This window comes from Podospora pseudoanserina, chromosome 3, assembly GCF_035222485.1.
Source record: "Podospora pseudoanserina strain CBS 124.78 chromosome 3, whole genome shotgun sequence".
Lineage (NCBI taxonomy): Eukaryota > Fungi > Ascomycota > Sordariomycetes > Sordariales > Podosporaceae > Podospora > Podospora pseudoanserina.
This window is the reverse complement of record NC_085922.1, coordinates 2,445,892-2,469,346: the sequence shown is the minus strand read 5'-3', so window position 1 is coordinate 2,469,346 and position 23,455 is coordinate 2,445,892. Positions and strand designations below refer to the sequence as shown.

The following is a 23,455-nucleotide window of genomic DNA, read 5'->3' as shown; positions in this document are numbered from 1 at the left end:
CAAGCTCACTAGACACTCCAACCCTTACTGGAATCATCGCGGGCTCAGTCATAGCAGTACTATTTCTCCTAGGGGGGCATCATATACCTGATCCGTTCACAACGGCAACGAAGCAAAACACCATCAAGCTCTGATACCTTGGCCTAGTGGCAAGGCTCAACTTCACAGCAAATCACTCACACCAAGGGTACCACCAGCGGAAGTGCTAGACACATGGCTTCGAGAGCTTGCGGCCGATACATCATCTCGAGGATCGCCAAGAGGGCTTTCATATGCCGAGATGGGCGAACTTCGTGCTCTCCGTGAGCTTCGTGACTTGCGGGCGCTTTGTGAGCTGAGGGAAATAAGGGTATTGAGGGAGTTGTCGGTTTCTACGGGGGTTGTGGAGTTGGAGAAGACGTTTGATCTTCCGAGGTATGAGCTTGATGGGGGTGGGGAGAAGTTGAGAAAGGAGAGGAGGTCGGTATAACCTGCGCAATGAGGGAGGAGATGGTTGAGCTGATGATAATGATAATAGCAAACACGGTGATGATAGGGGTTATGAGCATACAAGAAAGGTCTAAACCCAAAACATATGAGTAAATACGAAGCAAGGCTTTCGCATTCGAGCATTCAGGTATGAGCCAAAGAGTGTGATATCCAAATGCCTAACCAGAACAGCATCAGCGTCAGGTACATTCAGGCCCACGGCCTAGGCCGCCATAGAGCGACGACCAAGGGGTCAACTGCTCTGTTGCCAAGACCTGGATTGATTGGAAACGAGAAAGTAAATGCAGACAATACAGCCGTTCGGCAAATTATAAGGGTATGCCACTGGCTGGATATCTACAACATCTTCATGCAATGGCAGTCGAGGTTGTACAGTAATTTCAGGTAAGTGTCGATCACTCGGACGAGGCTGTGCCCACAAACTGCACATTGCTGGAGTATTTACATGTATGATGCATCGTGACTGAAATGGCATCTCGTTCTGCATGCAGCTGAATTCGACGATCACAGCGAGATAAGTAGTATTCTGGCCATATATTTCAGCTCATGCTGTTTCCCTAGTAAGCGGTACCATCTCTCCCTTCCTTCTGTTCTCAAGTTTCATCAACCCCGCAACAAGCCCTCTCACCCCCAATGAAATGGGAAAACGACAGCTATCGCCTATGGGCTTACAAGCACGGCAAGAGGGTGAGGGATCTCAGTTGCTGCCAGCTATGTGCTTCTCTCTCTGCGGTACGTTTTGGATCTTGAATTGGAGAAGAAATGGCGTATCTAATGCGAATCCCGGAATGTCATTAGATAGCGCATATATGGAAGCCCAAAGGCTCGGCAAAACTGCAGAACTGTGTTCAAAAGACGCAGCCTTTCTTTCAATCTTCGGGAATTGTACCGCTTGTATCAAGGATAACTCGAACGACACCAAGTATTCAGAGATCGAGAAGGGTTACATCAAGCCAAACTTTCAACCATGGCTGGACTACTGCGAAGTCTTGCCGGCGATTCCGATATCAGCTACCAGTGGACCGACCAAGATGATTGAGTTTCCCGCCGATTACTTTGACACTGTAATAAAGACCTACTGGAAACAAACATTACTGGGCCCGAATAGCATCACTTCGTTTTTGGAGACAGTCACACAGATTCTACCCAATCTGAAGTCCTTCAACCTTACTGATCCCCAGGAAACAACTTCGACCACTTTTAGCAATGCTACCACTACGAGTCTATCTTCATGTAAGCTGGTCTACTCTATTCCAACGCCATGCTTCATCATCTAACGCCAACACGTCTAGCTACTAGCACCTCCGCAACTGCCACACAGTCAGGTAAGTAACCACCCACCAACCACACTGCCAGATAACATTCTAACGAAACCCCAAAGTCTCAGAACTCGAGCTCGACCAATCCGGAACCCCAACTACACTAAACAGAAGCTCCCTCATCGGTGTGATAGTAGGCTCAGTAATAGGCGGACTCCTCCTCTTGGGTGCCATTGCCTTCATGATACGACGCCGGCGGAAAAAAGAACTCATTCCTCGAACCGAAGACGCAAACGACGGGAAGGATGCGGTCTGGGGAAAGGCACAGCTACATGGCGACTCTATACCCGTCAAACCAAAAACATCCCTGCAAGAGCTGCCAAATTCTTGGCTTCGAGAGCTACCGGACTCAGGTTTCCGGGAGCTTCCACTTGGTTCTGACTCGACAGAGCTTCCTATATCGCCCATGTCGAAGGAGCTTCAGGGAAGTCAGAACCTTCCGAGGTATGAATTGGATGGTGGTGGTACTCATTTCGAGAAGAGGGAGGGGGGTGGGAGAGGTGAAATGCTTTGAAGAGTTGAGAGTCGGTGGCTCTGTATCATGACTGGAGAAAGGTTTTAGGGCAGGAGGGTACATGAGGATAGTAACGCTCAGAATAGGTTGAACATAATGAAGGGGTTGTTATGCACCAATGACGGGAATGGCTGTGCCGCCTCCTATGACTGAGAGCAATATCAGGTTTGAGAGGAGTGCACGGTTGCTTTCCTGGTATTTAATGAGTATACCTCGGTAGGTAACCTATATCAATTCTCATATTCATTCTCGCGGCAAGATGAAAGGTACATATATAGATAGACGACACCTACCTTATCTTCTATCCACGTAGATACCCACCGCAAAGAAAATCGACCAGACGAAGTGCTGCTACGGTACACATATGAAGTTCGGTAAGCCTGGCCCCCAACAAAGGTGTCAATGCAACAGCTTCCTATTGCCAAGCATCAGCCGCATAAGAAAGCGAGTAAGTGGGTGTATGGGATGCATGGGAAGCATGGCCAGGGCATACTTTTGAAGCTGTCACTGGCTGGAGATTATATGAGCAGGCCGAAGCGGCCACCCATGAAACATGCGAGGTGCTGTATTTACATGCAAGTTGACGTTGATCGCTGGAACAAGGCTACCCCTAGAAGAGCGCTTTGGCGAAGTATTTGCGTGTATTGGGCGTGTGATTGAAAGTATGGCTTGTATCTATGTGATGGGAGCAATATATTGGAGCTGTCGGTGCCCGTAGGTACTTGACTTGTTACCCAAGCCTCGTCCCAAACTTCTCTCTTTCCATCAACCGTACCTCTCTGTTTCCATGAGCCACACAGGAGCGCTCAATTCATGGCCATACAAAATGTAGGGCGCCAGGTTGGCACCGACAATCTGTCCTTGCCAGATCGCTGTACTGGAATGTATTGCGGTGAGTGGTCTCGACTTGAATCAAAGGTCGCGATTTGATGCCAACTAATACCAGACTTTGCTGGGTTTCTTGATATGAGGAATGTAACTTCATACGCATGGTCGACTATCTGCAAAGTCTTTCGAGGGAATTACGACTTGTGTATGAAATGTCTCACAGTGGGCGCTTCTGATCTCTCCCACATTCAAAGAGAATTTCTCGACCCTAACTACGGACTCTGGGTGAGCTTTTGCAGCTTACCACCATCCGATGTCACCTACCCGGCCGACTACTTTGAAACCTTGACCACGACGAAATCGGTTAAAACCAAGCTTTTCAACCATGATGTTTCGACGATTTTGACAACCCAGACCATGATCTTGCCCAAAGCAGAGTCCTTTAATCTTACAGCCACTGAAGCCTCCGCAACTCCGAACAGTGCTACAACTACTGCTTCACTCTCAAGTAAGTTCATATCATCCCCCACTCTTTTAGAGTGTTTTCTGACATGTCTTTGTCCAGGGACCGGCGCTTCAACAACAGCCACCGGGCCAGGTAAGCCACACCTCTCGTCATTCCTAATACAAACAATTATTCTAACCCTCGAAGTCACTGGATCCAACTCAAATGACGACGAAGGCACACATTAGGCAGAAGTGCCTTGATCGGAGTCGTCGTGGGCTCCATGATAGCAGCGTTCATTCTCTTTGGAGTTGTAGCCTATCTGATTCGAAGAAGGCTAAAGAAGCGAAGGGCCGACAATGGCATATGGGACAAGGCACAGCTTCACGGGGACTCTTTGACTGCCAAGCCGCATAGACAGGCCAAGAAGGATCCAAACTCGACAATTGGTGAAATTTGCGAACTTCCAGTTTCACCAGGGACAACAGAGCTTCAGCAGACACCGGAAACTCGATGGCATGAGCTTGATACAACTGCGGATCAAGGAGAGAAGGGTGACCGTTCTCAATAAATGATCGTGAGATTGGGGGTGTTGATGGTGATAGATTTGGTAACCTGGAAACGAGGGAGTACTCGCCTTGGCGACAAGCTTGCTAGGCAATGGCAACAAACACGATGAAGGAAAATATGCCGTACATCTGTTGGAAGGGTATCATACTGCCCAAGAAGGTGATGCGCAGATCGCATGAGCTGCGCTATACTCCGTAGCTCAGGTTCCATGCATCTGTCTTGATAGCATAAACCAAAGGTTCTGGTACAACATGAGCTGGAATTACTGGTAAAGATCATTCACAAATATACGACTGTGCCTCATGGTTGATAATCAGTGTTGGAGGGTATTCTCGCCATGGCTCCGGAAGAGTAGATCCAGGAGAACTACATGACCCCATGAACCAATTCCATTCAATACTGAGGTCCAAGCCCTATTTCCATTCTTCTTCTCATGTGACTTTCTTACCCGATATTAGCACGGTGATTGAGATTAAACCCGAGAAAACAGCTACCGAAGTTGTACAGCCATCGATGCTCGGCGAAGATGCTCAAATCCTGCCGCCCCCGTGTAATTTGTCCTGCAGTTAGTGTCATCAAAACACAAGATTTCTTCAAGACAACAAAGACGAAGTTGTCTATACCGACACCACCCAATGCCAGACAATGTTTATAGCGAAAAACAGCATCTTACCAAACACCAGGATGGAGTTTTCTAGCATCGTCCTTCACTCTTTATCTCCAAGACTGTAAAGACTGTATCCTTGAGCACCAAGCTTGTTGAGCATGCAACCGATACTAAGGCTGTGGACGAGCAGTATCTTCAACCAAAATACAAGGCATAGGCATGGTTTGACTACTGCAATTCTCTGGAAGTGAAGAGACGCCTGAGCCCCCATGGTATGAGCTAGGTGCTAGTGTGGATTATAAGGATGTGGTTTGGTATGAGAAATGGTCTGAGAAGGGTGAGAAGAGAGTTGAGCAACGGGATAATGGAAGGGAAACTGTCCGTCATGGTATAATGGCTGCTGACGATACCAGCTGAAACTGGCGAGTTCTGGGTTCACGGAAGATACAATATTGACAAGGCCCCAAATAGTATTGTATCGGCTGTTATTGAAGCTGTCGACAAGAGTGAGATTGAAGGGGTGAACATGAGTGGGTCAAGGGGTGCAGCTAAAGGTGGGACCGGAGAGCTTTGGCAATTCACCGCCTTTCAGGATGCGGTCGCACTGGCAGAATCCAGAAATTTTCTGGAGGTGAGTGCTGGACGGAGCCATTGGATTGCACTTTTGCGCCCGCCCCAGCAACAATCCTGTTCTGCAACCCACACAATCATCAACATTCACAATGGCCAGAACAGTCAACGGTTCAGGCCGTAAGGCGAAGGGTTTGTTCATTCAAAATCGGGCAAACAAACAACCGAATACTAATGGGTTGGTTCACAGCTTCTGCCACGGAGAAGAAGGCCGCCAACGGAACCCCCAAGGCCGAGAAGCGCAAGGGTTTGTTTTTCCCACCATATTTGTCTTGGAGCGACAATTGTCTAACTATCTCTTCGCAGCTACTGAGGATGCGTCCCCCGTCGTCATCAAGAAGCAGAAGCCCGCCAAGGACGTTGTCGCCGAGGAGGCCCCCAAGAAGTCGGCGCTGAAGGAGAAGAAGCCAACAAAGGAGGAGAAGCCCACCAAGAAGGCCAAGAAGGTCGAGGAACCAGTCGAGGAAGAGACTGTGAACTTTAAGGAGGAGGACGAGGAGGTCGACCTTGAGACCCAAGCCCTAGTTGAGGCCCTTGACAGCGACAACGAGGAGGAACAGCCAACGCGGATCAGCGAGACCTTCCAGAAGGGTCAGGATGTCGGCAAGATCCCCAAGTCCAAGAAGGCGAAGAAGGAGAAGAAGGAAAAGGAGACACCAGTCAGCAGTGGAAACCCCGGCGTCGTTTACCTCGGACGCATCCCCCACGGTTTCTACGAGCACGAGCTCCGGGCGTACTTCGGTCAGTTCGGCGATATCACCAAGTTGAGAGTTGTGCGCAACAAGAAGACAGGCGCCAGCCGTCATCGTGCCTTCATTGAGTTTGCGGAGGCTGAGGTGGCCGATATCGCAGCGCGCACCATGGACAAGTACCTTCTCTTCGGCCACATTCTTACCGCCAAGGTTGTGCCGCCTGAGCAGGTGCACCCTGACCTCTTCAAGGGCGCCAACCGCCGCTTCAAGGTCGTCCCCTGGAACAAAATGGCCGGCAACCAGCTCGAAAGACCGCTTTCCGAGTCGCAATGGCAGGCCAAGATCACAAAGGAGGAGCAGAGACGGCTTGCGCGGGCTGAGAAGCTCAAGGATCTTATGGACTACGAGTTTGACATCCCTCAGCTCAAAGCTCCCGAGGCCAAGCCACAACTGGAGAACGGAACCGCCGAGGAGGAGGCTCCTAAGGAGATCGAGGCCCCTCCCGCCCTCGAGGAAAAGGTTGAGAAGAAGATTGAGGAGAAGATTGAAGAGGTTGTTGAGACGGTTGTCGAGACCAAGGTGACCAAGGTCAAAAAGACTAAGGCTGCCAAGGAGCCCAAGGAGGACACACCCAGAAAGGGGACAAGGAGCAGCACGAGGAACAAGAAGACGAAGCCATGAGGGGCATAATACCTAATATAGGCAGGGAGAAGAGTACTTGATACCCCGACTCAAGACAGAAAAAATTTCATTGTTGGCCAGTTTTTAGTTGATTTTTAAATACATTACAATTCACACACAAAGTTTCATGGTGAAGTAGCATGTCCGCCCCAAGCGAACCTGGCACCCTCATTTGGTGAACTGATGTTTCACGATCAATTCGAGATATGTCAGGATTATAAAGCGCGGATAGTTTTGTCTACTTCTCCCCAAGAGATGAAAAGGCCACATTTGCTGTTACATAAATGCACCAGCGGGCGGATTCCAAGAATATTCGGGGGGAAGGGTGAAATATGTAAAGAAGAAAAAGGGAAAGTTTCTTCGCGGCTGGCAGAACCTGGAGTTGGTAAAAAAACCCACGATTGGTCCGTGACCTCGAAGATTACGTAATATTGGTTCCCACCTGTGAACACCATCTCTTGCGCCGCTCTGCGGCTGCTGCATGCTGTAACACGGTAGCATTTATCAAGATGCAAGCCCTGACTGAAAACCTCCTTGGGGGACCTCGTGCTGGCCTCTCAGGCCTATAGATGACACGTAAGAATATGCATTGTTTCTGAGCAAGGAACAGTTCTCTTGTCTTCCAAGGGCGAGGAACAGGCCGAGCTGACGTGGAGCAACGGATCGGAATTCATGGAAGTGGGATGCTTGCTGCGGCGCACACGGCGGGCACTCGCTGAGCTCTACCTTGCTGTTTCAACACAAGTACTTGTTCCACGGCCAGCCAGGCAAAACAAGACACATAGGGCCACATTTCTGCTTCTCTTCATCATCCCCCGGGCATTGATTCCATGACCAATTGCTAAAATCTGCCCCGGAAGCCATGTCCTCTTCTTCCGCGCCGAAGGGCAGCTCTGTCCAATCAACAGCACCAGGTATGTCCCCCATGTGGGCTTTGCTGGGGGTAGCACCACCGCCCAGCAAGCGAAGGGCCTGAAAGAGTGCAAGTGGCCAGACCGCAACTGGTCCGACGGGGAGACCCTACGATTATGTTCTGTTACAATACATGCATATACCGGAGCCTATCACCTTGCCATCTTGTCTTTTTTCCTATTTCTTCTTCCATGACGAGGCCTAGATCTCCCCTTGACATGCATTTTGCGCTAATCATACAATTGTTGTAATTCACCACCATTAGTTCCCGCCTCGACCGCATCTTCAAACACCACTCCTAGTAGGAAGAACAGGAATAAGAAGAAGAAAAATACCAACAACAATAATAATAACACCAACAACGGCGGGAAGGGTAGCAACGGGAACAACAACAGCAGCAGCGTAGCAGCGCAGAAGCAACAACGAGAGCCACCACCAGGAGAAAAGGATGGCGTTGAGAGCGCCCGGTCTCAAGAGCCAGAAACTCTGGTATGCGCAACCTACTATGTTTGGAACTCTGGTCATTTGCCCCCTCCCCTTGCCTACTACCGGCCTCGGGACCGTGGGTTTCATGTCGTTGAAGGTGTACTAACCTATTGGGTAGAATGCGCCAGGCAGCCCCTTGTCCCCGCCGCCAGATAAGCTCGAGCACACCTTTCCGCTAGCAGACGAGGCGCTCGAATCTGTGAAGCCAGAAGACGAACCCGAGAAAACAGTAGAGCCGGAGGAAGAGCCCGAGCCTGAACAGCCAGAGGAGGAACCCCCAGCCAACGGTCATGCCGACACAAACGGCTACCAACACAAACCAACAGAGAAAACGACGACGCCCCCGCAACCACCCAGCAACACCAGACTGGAAGCTACCATGTCCTCCTCACCAGATAACTCGGCTCTCCAAGAAGAGGTAGAGAAGCTTCGCCAGCAATTGGAAGCTCAGTCAACAGAGATTACCCAGCTGAAAGCCGACCTCGAAGAATCCGAATCCGCCAAGGACCATGCGGAAACCCAATACCAGACCCTTCTCGGTCGCGTTGAGAAGATCAAAGAGACCCTCGGCGAGCGCCTCAAGCGCGACAAGGCCGAGCTGGAAGAGGCGAAGGACCGGGTGGAGGAATTAGAAGCGCAGAATGACCAGCTCACGCAACAGATCGAGTCCCAAAGGGAGGAGACGGAGCAGCTGAAGCAAGAGGTTCAGGAACAAGGGCGGGAGTTGACAAGCCTGAGAAGCAGATCCAATCTGTCTCAACAAAATTGGCACAGGGAAAAAGATGACTTGGACAGGCTGGTCAAGAAGCTAAGAGAAGAACTGGAAAGCACAGCCACCGCGATGGGAGAATGGGAGGTCATCGCCATGGAAGAACGCTCCCAAAGAGAACTCCTCGCCGAGAAAGTCTCCGAGTTGGAAGAGGAATTGCTCTCCACAAAAGAAGGCTACGAAAGAGCCGTCGGGGACCGAGACGTCCAAAGCCAAGCGGTGGATAGACTTCAGCGAGCCCTCCAAGAGATCCAAGACGCTCGCAAGAAGGAACTCCGGGACATTGTCGAAGCAAATGAAGAGCTCGTCCAATTCCTCAAGAAGCGAGCTCAGGAAGCCGAGCAAAAAGCCAACGAGGCCGAAGCAGCCAGGGAAACCCTCTCCAAGGAACTCGAACGGACCGCCTCCTTTGAAAAGGAGGTCAAGGAAAAGAACCTTCTCATTGGCAAACTTCGTCACGAAGCCATCGTTCTAAACGACCACCTGACCAAGGCACTGAAGTACATCAAGAAGACGAAGCCAGAGGAGATGATCGACAAGTATGCCCCCCACCTCTCCCAGCCGATCGGTAACCACTAATTATCTCCCACAGACAACTAGTAACAAACCACTTCCTCCAATTCCTCACCCTCGACCGCTCAGACCCCAAACGCTTCCAGATCCTGCAGGTCATGGCCGGCTTTCTCGGGTGGAGCGAGGAACAGCGCGAAAAAGCCGGTCTCTCCCGCCCTGGCGCTTCAGGAGGTTTGCGCCTTCCCACCTCACCGTTCCATCGCACGCCTAGTTCGCCGGCGTTGAACAGCGAGTTTTTTGCTGACCAGAACGCTTCGCTTGCGGGGGCGACACCCAAAGAAAGAGGGGAGAGCTTGAGCGACCTTTGGGCGAGCTTTTTGGAGAGGAGCGTGGATGAGGCGGGTGTGGGTGGGGGAGGCAAGGGGTCGAGGAAGGATAGTGCTAGTAGTGCGGGGACGAGGCCGGGTGTCTGAATCTCGTGAGAGAAGAAGAAAGGAAGCGGGTGGGAAAGATAACAATATATAACTTATTGGTAGCTGGTTTGTATATAGGCATCCATGAAACGGAGGAGGGTAGTTATAGTACCATGGCATTGCATCAAAGACATGCATTATTCATGGCATGTGGCGTGTTGTTCTTTTTGTTGGGTTTGGGCAGATCAAAAGACATGAGTTTTGTAGTGCTGGTGTTTATCTTTCGAAATTATAAGGGTTGGGTGTTGTAGGCATTCAACCTGGTTTGAAGCACTTTATCACCACCAGACTTTCTTGATATAACAATTAATATTATCCTTAAACGCCAGAAGAATTCGCTCGCTAAATTATTATACATTACCCAGATACCACCATCTACTCCTCCTTAACGTGCCCACCTGCTGTCGTCGACGACGTCGTAGTAGTTGGCGTACCCGGCACCGCCTCACCCCCACTTGCCGCCGTAGGACTACTAAACCCCATCAACCCCCCCAAAACCCCCTTAGTATACTCCTCCGCATCCCTCTCCAAGCTTCTCACATCCAGCCTATTCTCCAGCGCATCATTCATCCCCCTCACCACCTCCTCCTCCTCCATCATCTCCCTCGTCAACCTCACCTCATGCGCCCAATACCCATTACTCCTTCCCCTCAACCCCTCATCCCTGGTAACCGTATTCTTCACCACCCCCGCCGCATTCAGTTTCCCCTTGATATTCCCCAACCCCTTCAAGACACTCTCTATCCTCTCCGCCGGTGACGGCGGCGTGACAAACGCCCTGTTCGTCCCAGTAAGATATATCGCCAACGCAAGAAATATATCCAACATGGCAAGAGAAATAAGTCTCATCAGCCTCGAACTCCAAAAAAACAAATCCAGATCCTGCAGCCGTAGTTTGTTCGAGTTAGACTGGTGGTTAAAACTGCTCGTCAAATACAAATCCAGCACCGCCACCACCACACTCGCAATCGCCGCCGGGGTCCGCCAACCAGCCGCCTTTTCCCCCGAAAACAAACTCGACGTCACCAGCGTGATAACCACCAGATTAAAAACATGGGGCGTCAAAATACTCGGGATGGCATAATACAAATAACTCGTCGGATCGTCGCTGTTGCAAAAGGGGCAGTTTCCTAGGACATCCGGTCCGAACTGGAGGTACAAGAGTCTTGACTCGAGCGAGGTGAATTTTTCTTTGAGGGCGAGGTCTAGCGGGGTGAGAGTGTGCAGTTCCCTGAGGGAGGACAATCGGTTGAACAAGACTTCGGTGGGGATCTGGAGGCGGGATTGGGTGATGGCGAAGATGTTTTCTGGGGAAAAGATTGGAAGGGCGCGGAGGAGGAAGGTGGCTGCCACAGCGGAGAGGATGGCGATGGCGCGGGTGAGGGAGGGGGAGAGGGGGATGATTTTGAGGCGGTGGGTTTGGGAGGCGGCGCGGATGGAGCGGTAGTAGGATATTGCTTTGGGCAGGAGGAGGGGGCCGAAGAAGATGAGGAGGGATTTGATGCTGTTAACTTGTTAGCTGGAGCTTAAGAGGTAGGTTTGGGGGCGTGGGAGAAAGAGAAAGAGATACACGTACGTCCCCCAGTCTATGGCCATCTTGTCTGGTGTATTTGTTGATCGGGCGGCATGCGCGATTCGATTTCTCCCGTTGTTTTTGCCTGCGCGTTTGTGGAAACCCCGTTGTCAAGATATCTGTTGTTTGCGACACTAAGATGCCAGGTGGTTGACGAGGCTGACAATTGCTCAATGACGAGCCAAGGGTTGAATGCGGTCGTGTCCCACCACTGTATGCAAGGCTGCCGCTGGGTGGCAGTCTCGGCAAACGTACCCACTTTTACCCGCACGCAGCCTTGGAGGGAAAATATAAATTTTGACTGGCGAATTTCTGTTGACCTTTTCTACCTTCTCACAAACCAACCACTTTCTTTGGCTTCAGCGACTGTAACGGACACCATTCGCAACCGACTTTGTTTCCTTCAATCGTGCCAATACAGCAATCAATATACTCACAACGATTCATTTCAGTCCCGATCCCTCTTCGCGCGTGATATTCTACTGACCTCCCCCACTTTCAATACCAGTTGGCACTTTCGAAGCTTCTGCGAATCTTTTCCCCATGGTCGCAGAAGTCAAAAGGGAGCCTAGATCGAGCCCAAATACTCTGCCAAGAGTCATCTCACGTAGTGTTGCAGAACTCCAGCTCCGGCCATGAAGATTATCTGCGTCAAATTGTGAGAGACATTTTATTGTCTATCCATTACTACTTTCGTTTGTGCTTCATGCCTACGTGTAATCCTGTCATGGTCTTCCTGACCTTCGCAACATCATACATGTCCCATTCATGAATCTTTCTTTTCCGACTGCGCTGGCACAGGCTGCCTGACCTTTTGTGACTGCTTCGCAGCAACATACACCAAAGCTGCTGTGGCCGCCTCAATCATCAGAGCGATCACGGCGGTGCAAGCCCATTGCCAAACCACAATGCTGACGCTACCCATTGGCGCACGGGGGAAAGAGGCGAACCATTCGACGTAGTAGGGGAACCAGCCGTAGGGGAGCCAGAACATGGGCTCCTTGCTGTACCAGAAGGGGAGGAACCACTGTACGCCGCGGGTCGAGACCGTGCGGGTGGTCGTGAGGGTTCGATCGAACTTGGTGCGGGCTGCCTCGAGCGAAGCCTCTGTAGAAACGAAGAAGTTAGCAGCTGCGTCCCTTCCAACCCATATGTAGTGATCGCCTACTCTTCTTCTCAAGATCCTCCAACAGCTTGTCATGCTGGCGCCTGAGTTTCGCCCACTTGGCAAACTCGTCTTGACTGCTCGTCGCCTTCAGCTCATGTCGAACGGCGAGGTATTCTTTTTGCTTCTTGCGCTGTTGTGCGAACTCTAACGAGAGCGGTGTCGGTAGGGTAAGGTATATCCTCCATAGCTATCAATGGGTTTTTCTTGTCAGCATATGATCATTTACCGAGGGCGGCCATGGCATGGTGGGGGGGGGCATCGCAGAGAGAAGGCCAGCGTACCAAATCGTTGATGGTGGTTGCGCCGAGGGTGTTGACCAGCTGGACAACCAGCTCGGTGATGAATATGATGAGTAGTAGAGATGGCATCTTTGGGGAGTATGAGTGCGCTGGTCGGTTTACAACTAGCGGTCTAAAGTTGTGGTCATGTCCGTAGTATGTTTTGTTTGTTGGGGGGTTCGACTGTCAGCCTTGGGAAGAGAAATCAACGTGACAATGACGGAGCTCTCTCTGCCAGCTCAGACCCACAGGCGGGATACGTGGCGTAGCGTTCAGCAGAGGGTTAGGGTTGGAGTAGGTAGCTTTCACAAGGTCAGCTTGGGGGCTTGATGGCTTCACCTTGGGCCAACCACCTACTATCTTTAACATCCAGTCTTGAAAGGGGAGTTTATGGGACTCAGGCTCAGAAAGACCACTTACTGTACAGCTGGATTATTTTGCCCGCCTCTTTCACATATCATCCTTCTCTCGAGGCAGCCTTAAGCCAAGCCTGAACTCACAAGTCTCATCTCACACTCAACCTGACTATCTCACACTCAATCTATCCCTGAAGCTCTTACCAGCAACCCAAATACAGCCGCTCAAAATGTCCCGAGCCATAGACCCAAAAACAGCCACAAACCTCAACTCCGTCAACCTACAACAAGTATACGAAGAACTAACGCAAACCCTCACCCTCCCCTCCTCCCCATCCACCACCCTCCTCGAAATCGAAATCCTCAAAGAGTTCCACTTCCCCCCCGGCCAAACCATCCTCAAAGACAACAACTTCATCGCAATCTCCAAACTCGCCCTAGTCCAATCCTTCCTCTTCGCCCGAACCCGTCTCAGAGCCTACCAAACCGACCCCTCCCTCTTCAGCTCAGACGACATATCCTCCGCCACATTCACCATCCTCCTCTTCGACCCCGAGCACCTCACAGCAGCCAACACCAGAAAACGACTTCTCCAGTCAGAATTGCAAAGGCAAAACTCTGACCATAGAACGGTGTTGGAACAAGAAAAGAGGACGGTAGACAGTCTCCTCACAAGCAGACTACACCGACACACCAAATCCCCCGTGTTATGGAGTCATCGGCGGTGGCTCATCACCCAGTACGCAAAGTATGGTCTGTCAGTTGAAGTCACGGGTGATATCGAGAGGATTGTCTGCGTGGCTGGGGAGAGACATCCCCGGAACTACTACGCTTGGTGTCACGCCAGGTTTTTGGTCAACATCAGCAACAACAACTTCAACCGTGGGAAGCTGTTGGAAATAGTCCAGACTTGGTGCGCTCAGAATCACACCGACATATCAGGGTGGTCATTCCTGTCTTTTCTCCTCGGCCGTGACAAGGACGCACCGGAGGTGATAGCCAAGGTGTTGGATCTGGTCGAATCTCTCCGGTTGTCAAACGAGTCTGTCTGGGTGTTTTTGCCGACTTTGGCAGCGGCGGGTGTCATGACGGAGGAGGCTTATTCCAGGTTTTTGAAGATTCAAAAGGAGCTGCTGGAGATGGAGACGACGGCGGTGGCAGACAAGGCGGTGTTGAGGAGGGCGGTGGAGTGGTGTGAGACATATCGGAGTCCATCAGCAGACAGTACGCGGCTGATGAGACAGTTACGTTACGGATGGAAAAAGCCATTGTTTTAGGATGGGAGTTGAGGTGTCAGTTGAGGTGACGTTGCTGCCCGCGTGTCCAGGTGTGGAAGACAGGAGAATTTCCACCAACGGGCAGATCTCTATGACTATCAAACGGATCGGCTTCGAGAAAACCGGAGACGAGCGGAAAGAACTCTCCATACCATAGACTGGTAAGATGGCCAAAACTTCTTATTCATACAGAGAGACCCTCAGCGGGATATCAGGTAAACTGACACGTCAGACCAGCTGAAGGCATATCGACTTCTTCAGCCTGACACGAACCAGGAGTTCAACCGTTGTCAAAAGAGAGGTGAATGAAACTGAAAGCTTCAATATACCATTCCCCTCTTACCTAACGACGAGCTTGGGCGTTTTCGTGGGGTAATCACACACCATGCCCATGAGGTCATGATGGGTATTTGTTAGAAATTACCATTCTCCACCGAGGAAGGGGGCTCTGCTGATCTAGGTAGGGGACCTTCACCTACGCAGACTCGTGCCAAGCGCGATGGTCAAACATGAAACTGTTTGTTGTTGTCAAAAGCCATGATGCCAAACAGCCAAAAGTAAGACATTGATAGCCGCCTTGTTGTTCAGCTGGCCGGATGGGAGAGGACAAGCTGAGGCTCTGGATCAGTCTGTTGTGGTGGTGATGCTTCACACAGGCACAGAAGAGTGTGGCCGATTGGCTCGTTCGAGGCTGGCTGCTTGGTGGATATCTTGGCCGACGCCACGCAGGGATCCAGGTTCAGGACGTTATCTGGGGCGCACAGGCCGGCGGCTCCCTTGTCAGATTCGTTTCCCACGGCTGCCACCCTCCCAATATTGCATCCTTGAAAATGAAATTTCCAGAAAGAGAAGTGCTGGCTTATGTTGGTTGCTGTGGGAGCTCGTATCCTCAGGAGATTGCATTTTGCCTGAGTAAGAAGAATGCACAGGAGAGGACATGAACACAGTGAGGTAGATGTTGACTGTCTGAACTGCAGACGGGAAGGGATGTCAAGAAATCAAATGGCAGTCCGGACGGCTTCGGGGTCTTTTGCAGAGACCGGGAAAGCTGGGGGGACAAATTGGGTGGAGCCTCGAAAACAAGCGGCACACAGACGCCGAGCAGCGCTGCAGAGCTTGTTCGAGACCGCCACCAATCAGACAGCGGCTAGATGATTTGGACATGGACAGGGGCGGCTCCACTCTCGAGCAGATCGTCGCTTTTTGGAGATGAGAAGAGACACCAAGACATTTTTCCAAGAAGCTCCCAAGAGCTTCACCACGACCCCAAAGGCAATGGTCATTTGCTCAATTGGCGTTGCAGACGGCGGTATTCAACGGTATTTGAGGGTTGCAAGCGTAGGAAAACACTCCGCTTTCCCATCCAGCGAGAGCCAGGGCTTCCGGGGCAAAATGCGGGCAGCCGCAACTGACAATTTCAAGACATCCATGAGTATACATGAGATAGCCAGGTAACCAGCTCAATCGGGAAGCATTCCCCTCAACGTTGCAGATATCTCTCATCCATCATCTCTCGCTACCCAGGTACCTGCGGATATTATGGTGGTAATGGTTGACAGCCATGTCAATCGCCAACAATTAACATCGAGCCAGAAAGAAGCCCAGAACTGCTCCTGGTCTCCTGCACACCATCATGGGTCCGCCCCCTCAGCACGCCCCCCCTCAGCAAGCCCCCCCAAAGAGGAGCAGGCAGGGGTGGTTGCGGCCGACTGCTCCATCCACAATGCATCTGGCCTCTGTTCCCTTCCATGTCTTGTTCTTATTCCCACGCTCGCCACCCTCCTCTTCTTTTTTTCCTCTCCACCATCCGACATCTCCTTTCCGTTTGTTCGGGGTGTGTCCATTATTGCTCGAGGGGTCTTCCTTTATACCTCCAAAGAGCTTGTTTCAACATCGGCTTCCTGTCTCTCGTGTATCTCGCCCATTGCCCCATCATCGCGTTTCCCATTCTTCCGATCTTTCCGCATAGTTTTGCATCTTCCAGCAAGCAAGTTTCCTATCAAAGTCATTTTTCAGCTTCAACGTTTTTGCATAGCCTGCGAATAGTCATTTTTGGGTGTTTGCTTTTTCCCCATCACAAAAGTCCGGTTTACGTCTGTCTCTATCAACTCTCGGCCGCAGGAACCATTAGACGACAATTCCAATGTTGTCCAATTAATCGTTAATCGCCTCTTAATACCCTCCCCTCTCGGAAAGACGGATCTGGCGCTCTCAAATGATCATTTGACCGTTGCCAGTCATCTGTCACCGATATCGAGGCTGCCCAAGTTTTTTCGACATCAGTTTTTGGAAAGCCGTTGGCAGAGAGAGACCACGTCCCGCCAAGGTTGGTGAGGGAGTGTGGTGAGGATTTTGGGGATCATCTCTCAATATGTTGAGGCCGACGTCTTTTCTTACAAAGCTCGCACTTTGGGTTGCCGCTGCCAACGCCTTTGTTGTGTTCATTCCCGACGACCAATGCGATCCTACCGGCCATTGTGGTCCTTTCACCAAGACGACGCGGAAGCATGGCGGCCACTCGGCGAGGTCCAATGGCGGCGAGGTGGTCACGTTCCCTTTGATTGCAAGGCCAAGACAAGTTGTATGTCGCTCCTGAGCTGTCGCCTTGATTGCCCACCGGACATGATATTGACCATGTTTCTAGCTTGACGATGAGTCTGAACCTTTTGACCGTGTAGCAGTGGCTATTGCCCGTGTCGCCCAGAAGTTCGGAGGACCGCCTGCAGTGCGTGCCCGAAGTCAGAAAGACGACAAGAACTACGTGCCAGGGAACCAGTACCCTATTTCCCACCCCATCAAGTCGACATCAGAGGGCAGCACCGGCATCTATCAATACGGGCCCGACTTTTCTTACTTTATCAGGGTCGAGCTCGGCTCCCAGAAGACGCCATTGTATATGCTTTTGGACACCGGTGCGGGCAACACTTGGGTCATGGGAACCGACTGCACGGAATATGCCTGCCGCCTTCACGATAGATTCGACACGGCAACATCAACGTCTTGGAAGCCCAATCAAGCTGATGACTTCTTCATCAACTATGGCACAGGTAATGTCACAGGTGTTGTGGGATGGGATAACATGGTGTTGGCGGGGAAGACTGTCAATGTTCAATTTGGTGTGGCCAACCATACTGCAGAAGAACTGCGACATTATGCCTTTGATGGCATTCTGGGTCTGGGGATGGGCCACTCTGTCACTGGGAGTTTTTTTAAGGAGGTCAGGCAACAGAACGCCCTCAAGCCGATCGTTGCCATCAGCATGAACAGAGATTCGGACGGCGTGAACGACGGCCAGGCCACTTTCGGCGGCATTGACCCGGCCAAGCATGTCGGCGAGATCAAGTACGCCGACGTCACGACGGAGCACAAGGCGAAGGGCGAGTGGGTCATTCCCATCGAGGGTTTTTCGTTCGACGGAAAACAGGCCAAACTCAACTCTACAAAAGCTATCATCGACACCGGAACAACATACATCTTTGGGTCGCCGCCCGACGTCGCGGAGCTCTTCAAGCTCGTTCCCGGGGCCAAACTAGATGAGAAGCCGGCCTACACCGAGTATATCGTCCCCTGCGATACCAAAACGGCATTCAAAGTTACTTTTGGAGGTGTCGCATATGAGATTCCAGCCAAGGACTGGGTGGCCCAAGTCGAAGATGACAAGTGTCTCAGCCGTATCTATGGCTATATCGATCTACCTAGTTTTCGGCCTGGCGAATGGATTATGGGGGATGTTTTCCTCAAGAATGTTTATTCTGTGTTCGATGCCGACAACGGCAACATGCGAATAGGCTTTGCAAACAAGGCAGCCCCGCCCAAGCCGACGAGCACGGGCAACACAGGTGCTGTGGCGACTGGCGAAGATGGTCGACCTGTCGTACCTGGATCTACCGGGAGCGCAACTGGCGAGACAAGTGCTGAGACGGTAACCCCAAAGACGGTCTCTGGTGGCAGCAAAGTAGGAGGTGTCGCGTTTACCTTGGCCTGGGCTCTGGTCTCTTGGGCCATGATGGCGGTGTGAAGGAACATTGTAACAACATTCAAGTGTGTTTTTGGAGAAGAGTGATGTGCTCGAATCGCAGCACAAGGCATGGGGGAAACCACAGACCGGCTGTCTGGAATAGGGCAGTCGTTGGTTGAACCCAAACAAGACTCAACGAGTCGCCTCCTGAATTCGATTCAACTGGCACTTTTTATTTTGGAAGAGAGTGGCCCAGCGGAGAGGAGCCGAGTCGTGCTTGGGTAGATTGTGATTTGATTCCTACCCCGTGAAGAGGAGCGTGGACGTTGTCACCTCCTGTCTCGACTCCTCGGCTGAGGATGTTCACTCGACGATCTTTGTGATCGGTTATAAAAGGGGCATTTTGAGTTAGGTCCCGCCATTTTGGTAGCGCTAGAGAAATAAGTAATAATAAGCTTCTTTAACATCACCTCAGTGAGATTGGGACTTGTGAGAATGAAACCAGAGCGGATATCGTCGGGTCGGTCGGAGTGTTTCAGTGTTCCAGAAGACCGGGCAACAAGTCCACTCTTTCGGGACGCGCAGCAGCCGCATCCTGCGAAGCGGTCCCCGTTCAGGGGCTGAGTGAGAGCCTGTGAGGAAGCTAGCTAGCTCCGCAAGGTGCCATGTGTAGCGCAACGCAGCATCACCTGACAGGGGTCTAATTGACCTGGCATTCTGTAACTGGCGAGACATTTGGGTTCTTGGGAAATTTCCAATTCATGACACTCGTTTTTCTATATCTTCTTTTTTTGAACTGAGATACATAATCAACACTTGCGCCAGCTCTTTTTTTTATTATTATTATTGGTTTGCGGATGCAGAAATAAGCTTTAGTTTTCTTTGTTTCATGCGACCAGTTTGTACACGTTGCCCAATAACGAACCGGATCCCGGCGGCCGAGCCGTGCTCGCTCTTATAACGAACCGTTGTGGCTTGAATCGCGAGAAAGGGGGAGGGGGGAAAGCAAAGTTGAATAAACAACAATAGCGACTTGACGAGTAGCTGGAGTGGAAGGTTGCGAATTTGTGTGTACTTCCCCGCGAACGACGAACGAGAAGAAGACTAGCGGTGACGTACACTACATCTCGACAAACCGAGCCCCTGACTTATACCGGCCGACTTATTGCGACTTTCGAATTGCGCCTACACACGAGCAGAAAGAGGGACAGCTGCGAGCTCGGAAGGGATAGAAGAGGAGGATAGGGCATACAGAACACTGAAATCATGTCGAGAATACGAAGGGACATCCCTGAAGGAGAAAGGGCCCCAGCCCAAGAAGAGAACATCGGTCTCCTCTCCTCCCACGACGCCTCCCAAGAACCACAACGACGCCCCTCCCCCATCCACAGCAACAGCACCTCCTCGAGCAAATCCTCCTCCCGCGAACGACCCCCAGGCGGGCTATCTATCCACCCGCCCGGCCCACGAACACCACGCACACCAAACCGAGTCCGCTTCGACCTCACACCCACGTTCGTCCCAGAGGAAGCCAGGCAATTCCCCGCCGTCCCTCCCAAACCCACCCCCACAAACGAGGACACCCACCACCACGCCAGAGCGTCGTTCGATTACTCCGAATCAGACACCTTCAACCTTGACGACGATGATTACCTATCCTCCTCCTCCACCGCCCGCCGAGGCCACCAGCGCGTCCCTCTGCTATCAGATATCACCGCCCCCTCCATAGCCGTCGCATCCGACCGCTCCCTATTCGGCGACCACGCCGACGCAGAAGACTGGCACGCCTCGGAAGCATCCCGCCCCAAATCAAACCTGTCGTCAGCGTTCATGAACATGGCCAACAGCATCATCGGCGCGGGCATCATTGGCCAACCGTACGCCTTCAAGTCGGCCGGTCTCCTGTCTGGCACGTTGCTCCTCGTGGTCCTCACCGTGGTGGTGGACTGGACGATCTGCCTCATCGTCATCAACTCCAAGCTCTCGGGGGCGTCGTCGTTTCAGGGCACGGTGGAGAAGTGTTTTGGCAAGCCGGGTTTGATCGCCATCAGCGTGGCGCAGTGGGCGTTTGCGTTTGGGGGGATGGTGGCGTTTGGGGTTATTGTGGGGGATTCGATACCGAATGTTATGAAGGCGATATGGCCGGATTTGGCTGGAGGGAGAATAGGGAGCTGGCTGGTGGATAGGAGGGTGGTGATTGTGGTTTTTACGCTGGGGGTGAGCTGGCCGCTGGCGTTGTATAGGGACATTGCCAAGCTGGCAAAGGCGAGCACGTTTGCGCTGGTGAGCATGGGGGTTATTGTTCTGACGGTGGTGGTGCAGGTCGGGTTTGTGGAGGTGGAGGAGAGGGGGGAGGTGAAGGGGTGGGAGGGGTGGGTGCTGGGGGATGGGATTTGGAGTGCGATTGGGGTTATCAGTTTTGGTATGTATTTCTGGTTATGAGAGGGGAGGGAAGATATCATGTGCTGACAGTGGGGAAAGCATTTGTTTGCCATCACAACTCGTTGCTCATCTACGGCTCCCTCGAAAAACCGACCATCGATAGGTTCTCCAAGGTGACGCACTACAGTACGGCAATCAGCATGTTTGCCTGCCTCCTCATGGCCCTCGCAGGGTTTTTGACGTTTGGGGACAAGACCCAGGGCAACGTCCTCAACAATTTTCCCGCGGACAACACCATGGTCAACATCGCGAGGTTGTGCTTCGGACTCAACATGCTCACCACTCTTCCTCTTGAAGCCTTCGTCTGCAGGGAGGTGATGCTCAACTACTACTTCCCGGGAGATCCGTTCAACCTCGCCCTTCACTTAATATTTACGTCAAGCTTGGTTTTCAGCGCCATGACGCTGAGCCTGTTGACTTGTGACTTGGGAACAGTGTTTGATCTTGTGGGGGGGACGAGCGCGGCGGCGATGGCGTATATCTTGCCGCCGTTGTGTTATATTAGGCTGACGAAGAAGAGCTGGAGGACGTGGGTGGCCTGGGGGGTGGTGGGGTTTGGAGGGGTGGTGATGGGGATGAGTATGGTGCAGGCATTGGGCAAGATGATTAGTGGTATGTTCTTATTTTTTTTTTTTTGACTATTTGTTTCCGATGCTAACATGAAATAGGGGAGGGAGAGACGAAGCAGTGTTATTAATCATGGCAAAGGTTACAAAAGGCATAATTTCGATACCATGGGAGGGGGGGAGTGGATAATTATATTGTTTGTCAACAGATGCCTTGCTGGGCCAACTGATGAAACCCAACAGAGTGTTTGGTTGTGTATAAAACGGCTTTGTGTACATATAGAGACTGGCTTTTGTGGTTTACTGTCTGGTCAAGACCTCTGTAGCCTCTGGAGGTGATTAGATTGGCGTTGGATGGGCGTTGAGACGTTGGAGTTTGGGGTTTTCAAGGCGAGCATCATTGGTTTACCTAGGTTGAGCAGGAGAGCAGGGTCATAAGTTTGGACTATGCGATTGAAATCAGACATGATGTGTCATGTTTTGACCGATCTTGAGCATATCTTGTCTTGCAACTCATGAGTGTGTGGCTGACAAGTGTTGGTTCGAGTCCATCCAACATACGTGTAAGTGGCACTACCCGCCTCACACACGAGCTCGCTTTCCCTATCCCAAGCGATCCGTTCGGTTGGTTGCCCGCCGCTCTTTTGAAGTTCCAGTGCGAGAGATATAAACGAATGGAGGAGGGTGGGTGGTATACAGGATGTACGTACTATATATTGTGTGCTTGGCGTGGGGAAACTGGGGATGAAAACGGGGCGAGACTTGCAGCTCGTGGCCTAGCTAGAGGAAGAAACACTGATATGGCAGGTCTCACAGGCAGACTTTGCCCAGTTCCAGAGGCTTTGTTTCTTTGGTTGTTTGGTTAGCATATGGTTTCTTATTGCTCTTACAGTGAATGCTTCATAGCACGTCAAGCAGAATCCCCCGCCCCTCAACCCCGGTTTGTTTGTGTTATTAAGTTATGACTTTGAAGTTCCTCCGAACTTGCCTCTACTAGTGGAGATCCGATTGCAAATCCCAACCTTGTGACTTGACGCTCTTCCCTCATGATAGGCAAACTAAGGTAGGTAGCGTTATGCACCACCGTTTTAGGAAGAGAAAAGGGTCCAACATCTGCCGTGCTTAACGCGGTTACCCATGGAGATAGGTGACAAGCTTGTCCGCGGATTAGTTAGCCCCCAAATGGTCCATGTGTGTAACAAGTGATGGATCATGTGGTTCCCTCCTTCCATCTGTTAATAAGTGCGGTTGATGGTGGGTGGTGTGTTCAGCATATATATACCCCGCTCTTTTAGTCCCCCATTCTTGCCCACCTACCTATCTACCCCTCAAACTCTCACCCCTTCCACTATCGTGAACTTCAACTTACACTCTCAACTTTTCACTCAAACCAAACAACCAACAACCCGCAAACACTTCGAGTAACCATGCACGACGGAAGCTGCCCCAAGTGCGGTGCCGCCTCAGAGGGCAAGTCCTGCGGCAGCTGCGGAGCTGTAAGTCTTCCCCGCTCACTTATCATAACCCTCCTTGCTGACATCCACACCCTTTCTAATACAGACCTGCCCCAACTAGCAGACTTCCTCTTCCCGTCGTTCACCCTCCCCCACCAACTCCCAACGGCATCGGTTCCTTCTGTCTCAACTAGACGGCCAACTCCCCCTCCGCAATCTCACCCGTCCACCCCGCCAACAAGAACAACGGAAAAGACACCGCCAACAAAAGGGCTTTACCGGGTTCATAGGCCGTCAAGCAGGGAGTTACGTCTACCTAGCCAATGTTCGAAAGTCTATTCACGAGGAGAATAAGAGGAAGGGTGGTGGACGACGGAGAAACTAGTTCTTGATTTCCAATTCTTTTTTCTCGCTGTTTTTTGGTATTTTTATTTTGTTTCCATGATGAGATGATG

General features: G+C 51.5%; 10 protein-coding genes across 10 annotated transcripts; 8 read left to right on the top strand and 2 right to left on the bottom strand.

Moving 5' to 3' along the window:
• Nucleotides 1-280: 280 nt before the first annotated feature.
• On the top strand, nt 281-563 carry QC764_0054690 (uncharacterized protein; the record flags this gene model as incomplete). The annotated part of the gene is made up of 2 exons (XM_062940458.1): nt 281-459; nt 518-563. The coding sequence occupies 2 exons, from the start codon at nt 281-283 to the stop codon at nt 561-563; spliced, it is 225 nt and encodes a 74-aa protein (XP_062801854.1).
• A 564-nt stretch (nt 564-1,127) lies between these two features.
• QC764_307150 (uncharacterized protein) lies at nt 1,128-2,437 on the top strand (the record flags this gene model as incomplete). Its single annotated transcript, XM_062945818.1, has 4 exons — nt 1,128-1,221; nt 1,288-1,722; nt 1,782-1,814; nt 1,871-2,437. 4 exons carry the CDS (start codon nt 1,128-1,130, stop codon nt 2,320-2,322), a joined length of 1,014 nt encoding a protein of 337 aa, XP_062801853.1. The 3' UTR covers nt 2,323-2,437.
• A 2,986-nt stretch (nt 2,438-5,423) lies between these two features.
• NOP15 (nucleolar protein) lies at nt 5,424-6,897 on the top strand. Its single transcript, XM_062945817.1, has 3 exons — nt 5,424-5,534; nt 5,593-5,649; nt 5,709-6,897. Exons 1-3 carry the CDS (start codon nt 5,495-5,497, stop codon nt 6,773-6,775), a joined length of 1,164 nt encoding a protein of 387 aa, XP_062801852.1. The 5' UTR covers nt 5,424-5,494; the 3' UTR covers nt 6,776-6,897.
• Nucleotides 6,898-7,090: 193 nt separating this feature from the next.
• QC764_307130 (uncharacterized protein) lies at nt 7,091-10,042 on the top strand. Its single transcript, XM_062945816.1, has 4 exons — nt 7,091-7,689; nt 7,953-8,176; nt 8,292-9,481; nt 9,535-10,042. Exons 1-4 carry the CDS (start codon nt 7,638-7,640, stop codon nt 9,926-9,928), a joined length of 1,860 nt encoding a protein of 619 aa, XP_062801851.1. The 5' UTR covers nt 7,091-7,637; the 3' UTR covers nt 9,929-10,042.
• A 178-nt stretch (nt 10,043-10,220) lies between these two features.
• On the bottom strand, nt 10,221-11,665 carry QC764_307120 (uncharacterized protein). Its single transcript, XM_062945815.1, has 2 exons — nt 11,505-11,665; nt 10,221-11,432 (listed from the first exon to the last, which is right to left on the bottom strand). Exons 1-2 carry the CDS (start codon nt 11,522-11,524, stop codon nt 10,304-10,306), a joined length of 1,149 nt encoding a protein of 382 aa, XP_062801850.1. The 5' UTR covers nt 11,525-11,665; the 3' UTR covers nt 10,221-10,303.
• A 318-nt stretch (nt 11,666-11,983) lies between these two features.
• On the bottom strand, nt 11,984-13,158 carry GET1 (GET complex subunit get1). Its single transcript, XM_062945814.1, has 3 exons — nt 12,951-13,158; nt 12,670-12,856; nt 11,984-12,608 (listed from the first exon to the last, which is right to left on the bottom strand). The coding sequence occupies exons 1-3, from the start codon at nt 13,035-13,037 to the stop codon at nt 12,268-12,270; spliced, it is 615 nt and encodes a 204-aa protein (XP_062801849.1). The 5' UTR covers nt 13,038-13,158; the 3' UTR covers nt 11,984-12,267.
• A 375-nt stretch (nt 13,159-13,533) lies between these two features.
• QC764_307100 (uncharacterized protein) lies at nt 13,534-14,580 on the top strand (the record flags this gene model as incomplete). The annotated part of the gene is made up of 1 exon (XM_062945813.1): nt 13,534-14,580. The coding sequence occupies one exon, from the start codon at nt 13,534-13,536 to the stop codon at nt 14,578-14,580; it is 1,047 nt and encodes a 348-aa protein (XP_062801848.1).
• Nucleotides 14,581-16,243: 1,663 nt separating this feature from the next.
• On the top strand, nt 16,244-19,012 carry QC764_307090 (uncharacterized protein). Its single transcript, XM_062945812.1, has 2 exons — nt 16,244-17,161; nt 17,225-19,012. The coding sequence occupies exons 1-2, from the start codon at nt 16,952-16,954 to the stop codon at nt 18,596-18,598; spliced, it is 1,584 nt and encodes a 527-aa protein (XP_062801847.1). The 5' UTR covers nt 16,244-16,951; the 3' UTR covers nt 18,599-19,012.
• A 356-nt stretch (nt 19,013-19,368) lies between these two features.
• Nucleotides 19,369-22,043, top strand: QC764_307080 (uncharacterized protein). The gene is made up of 2 exons (XM_062945811.1): nt 19,369-20,960; nt 21,020-22,043. The coding sequence occupies exons 1-2, from the start codon at nt 19,805-19,807 to the stop codon at nt 21,616-21,618; spliced, it is 1,755 nt and encodes a 584-aa protein (XP_062801846.1). The 5' UTR covers nt 19,369-19,804; the 3' UTR covers nt 21,619-22,043.
• A 477-nt stretch (nt 22,044-22,520) lies between these two features.
• QC764_307070 (uncharacterized protein) lies at nt 22,521-23,385 on the top strand (the record flags this gene model as incomplete). The annotated part of the gene is made up of 2 exons (XM_062945810.1): nt 22,521-23,042; nt 23,122-23,385. Exons 1-2 carry the CDS (start codon nt 22,974-22,976, stop codon nt 23,383-23,385), a joined length of 333 nt encoding a protein of 110 aa, XP_062801845.1. The 5' UTR covers nt 22,521-22,973.
• Between the last annotated feature and the right edge of the window lie 70 nt (nt 23,386-23,455).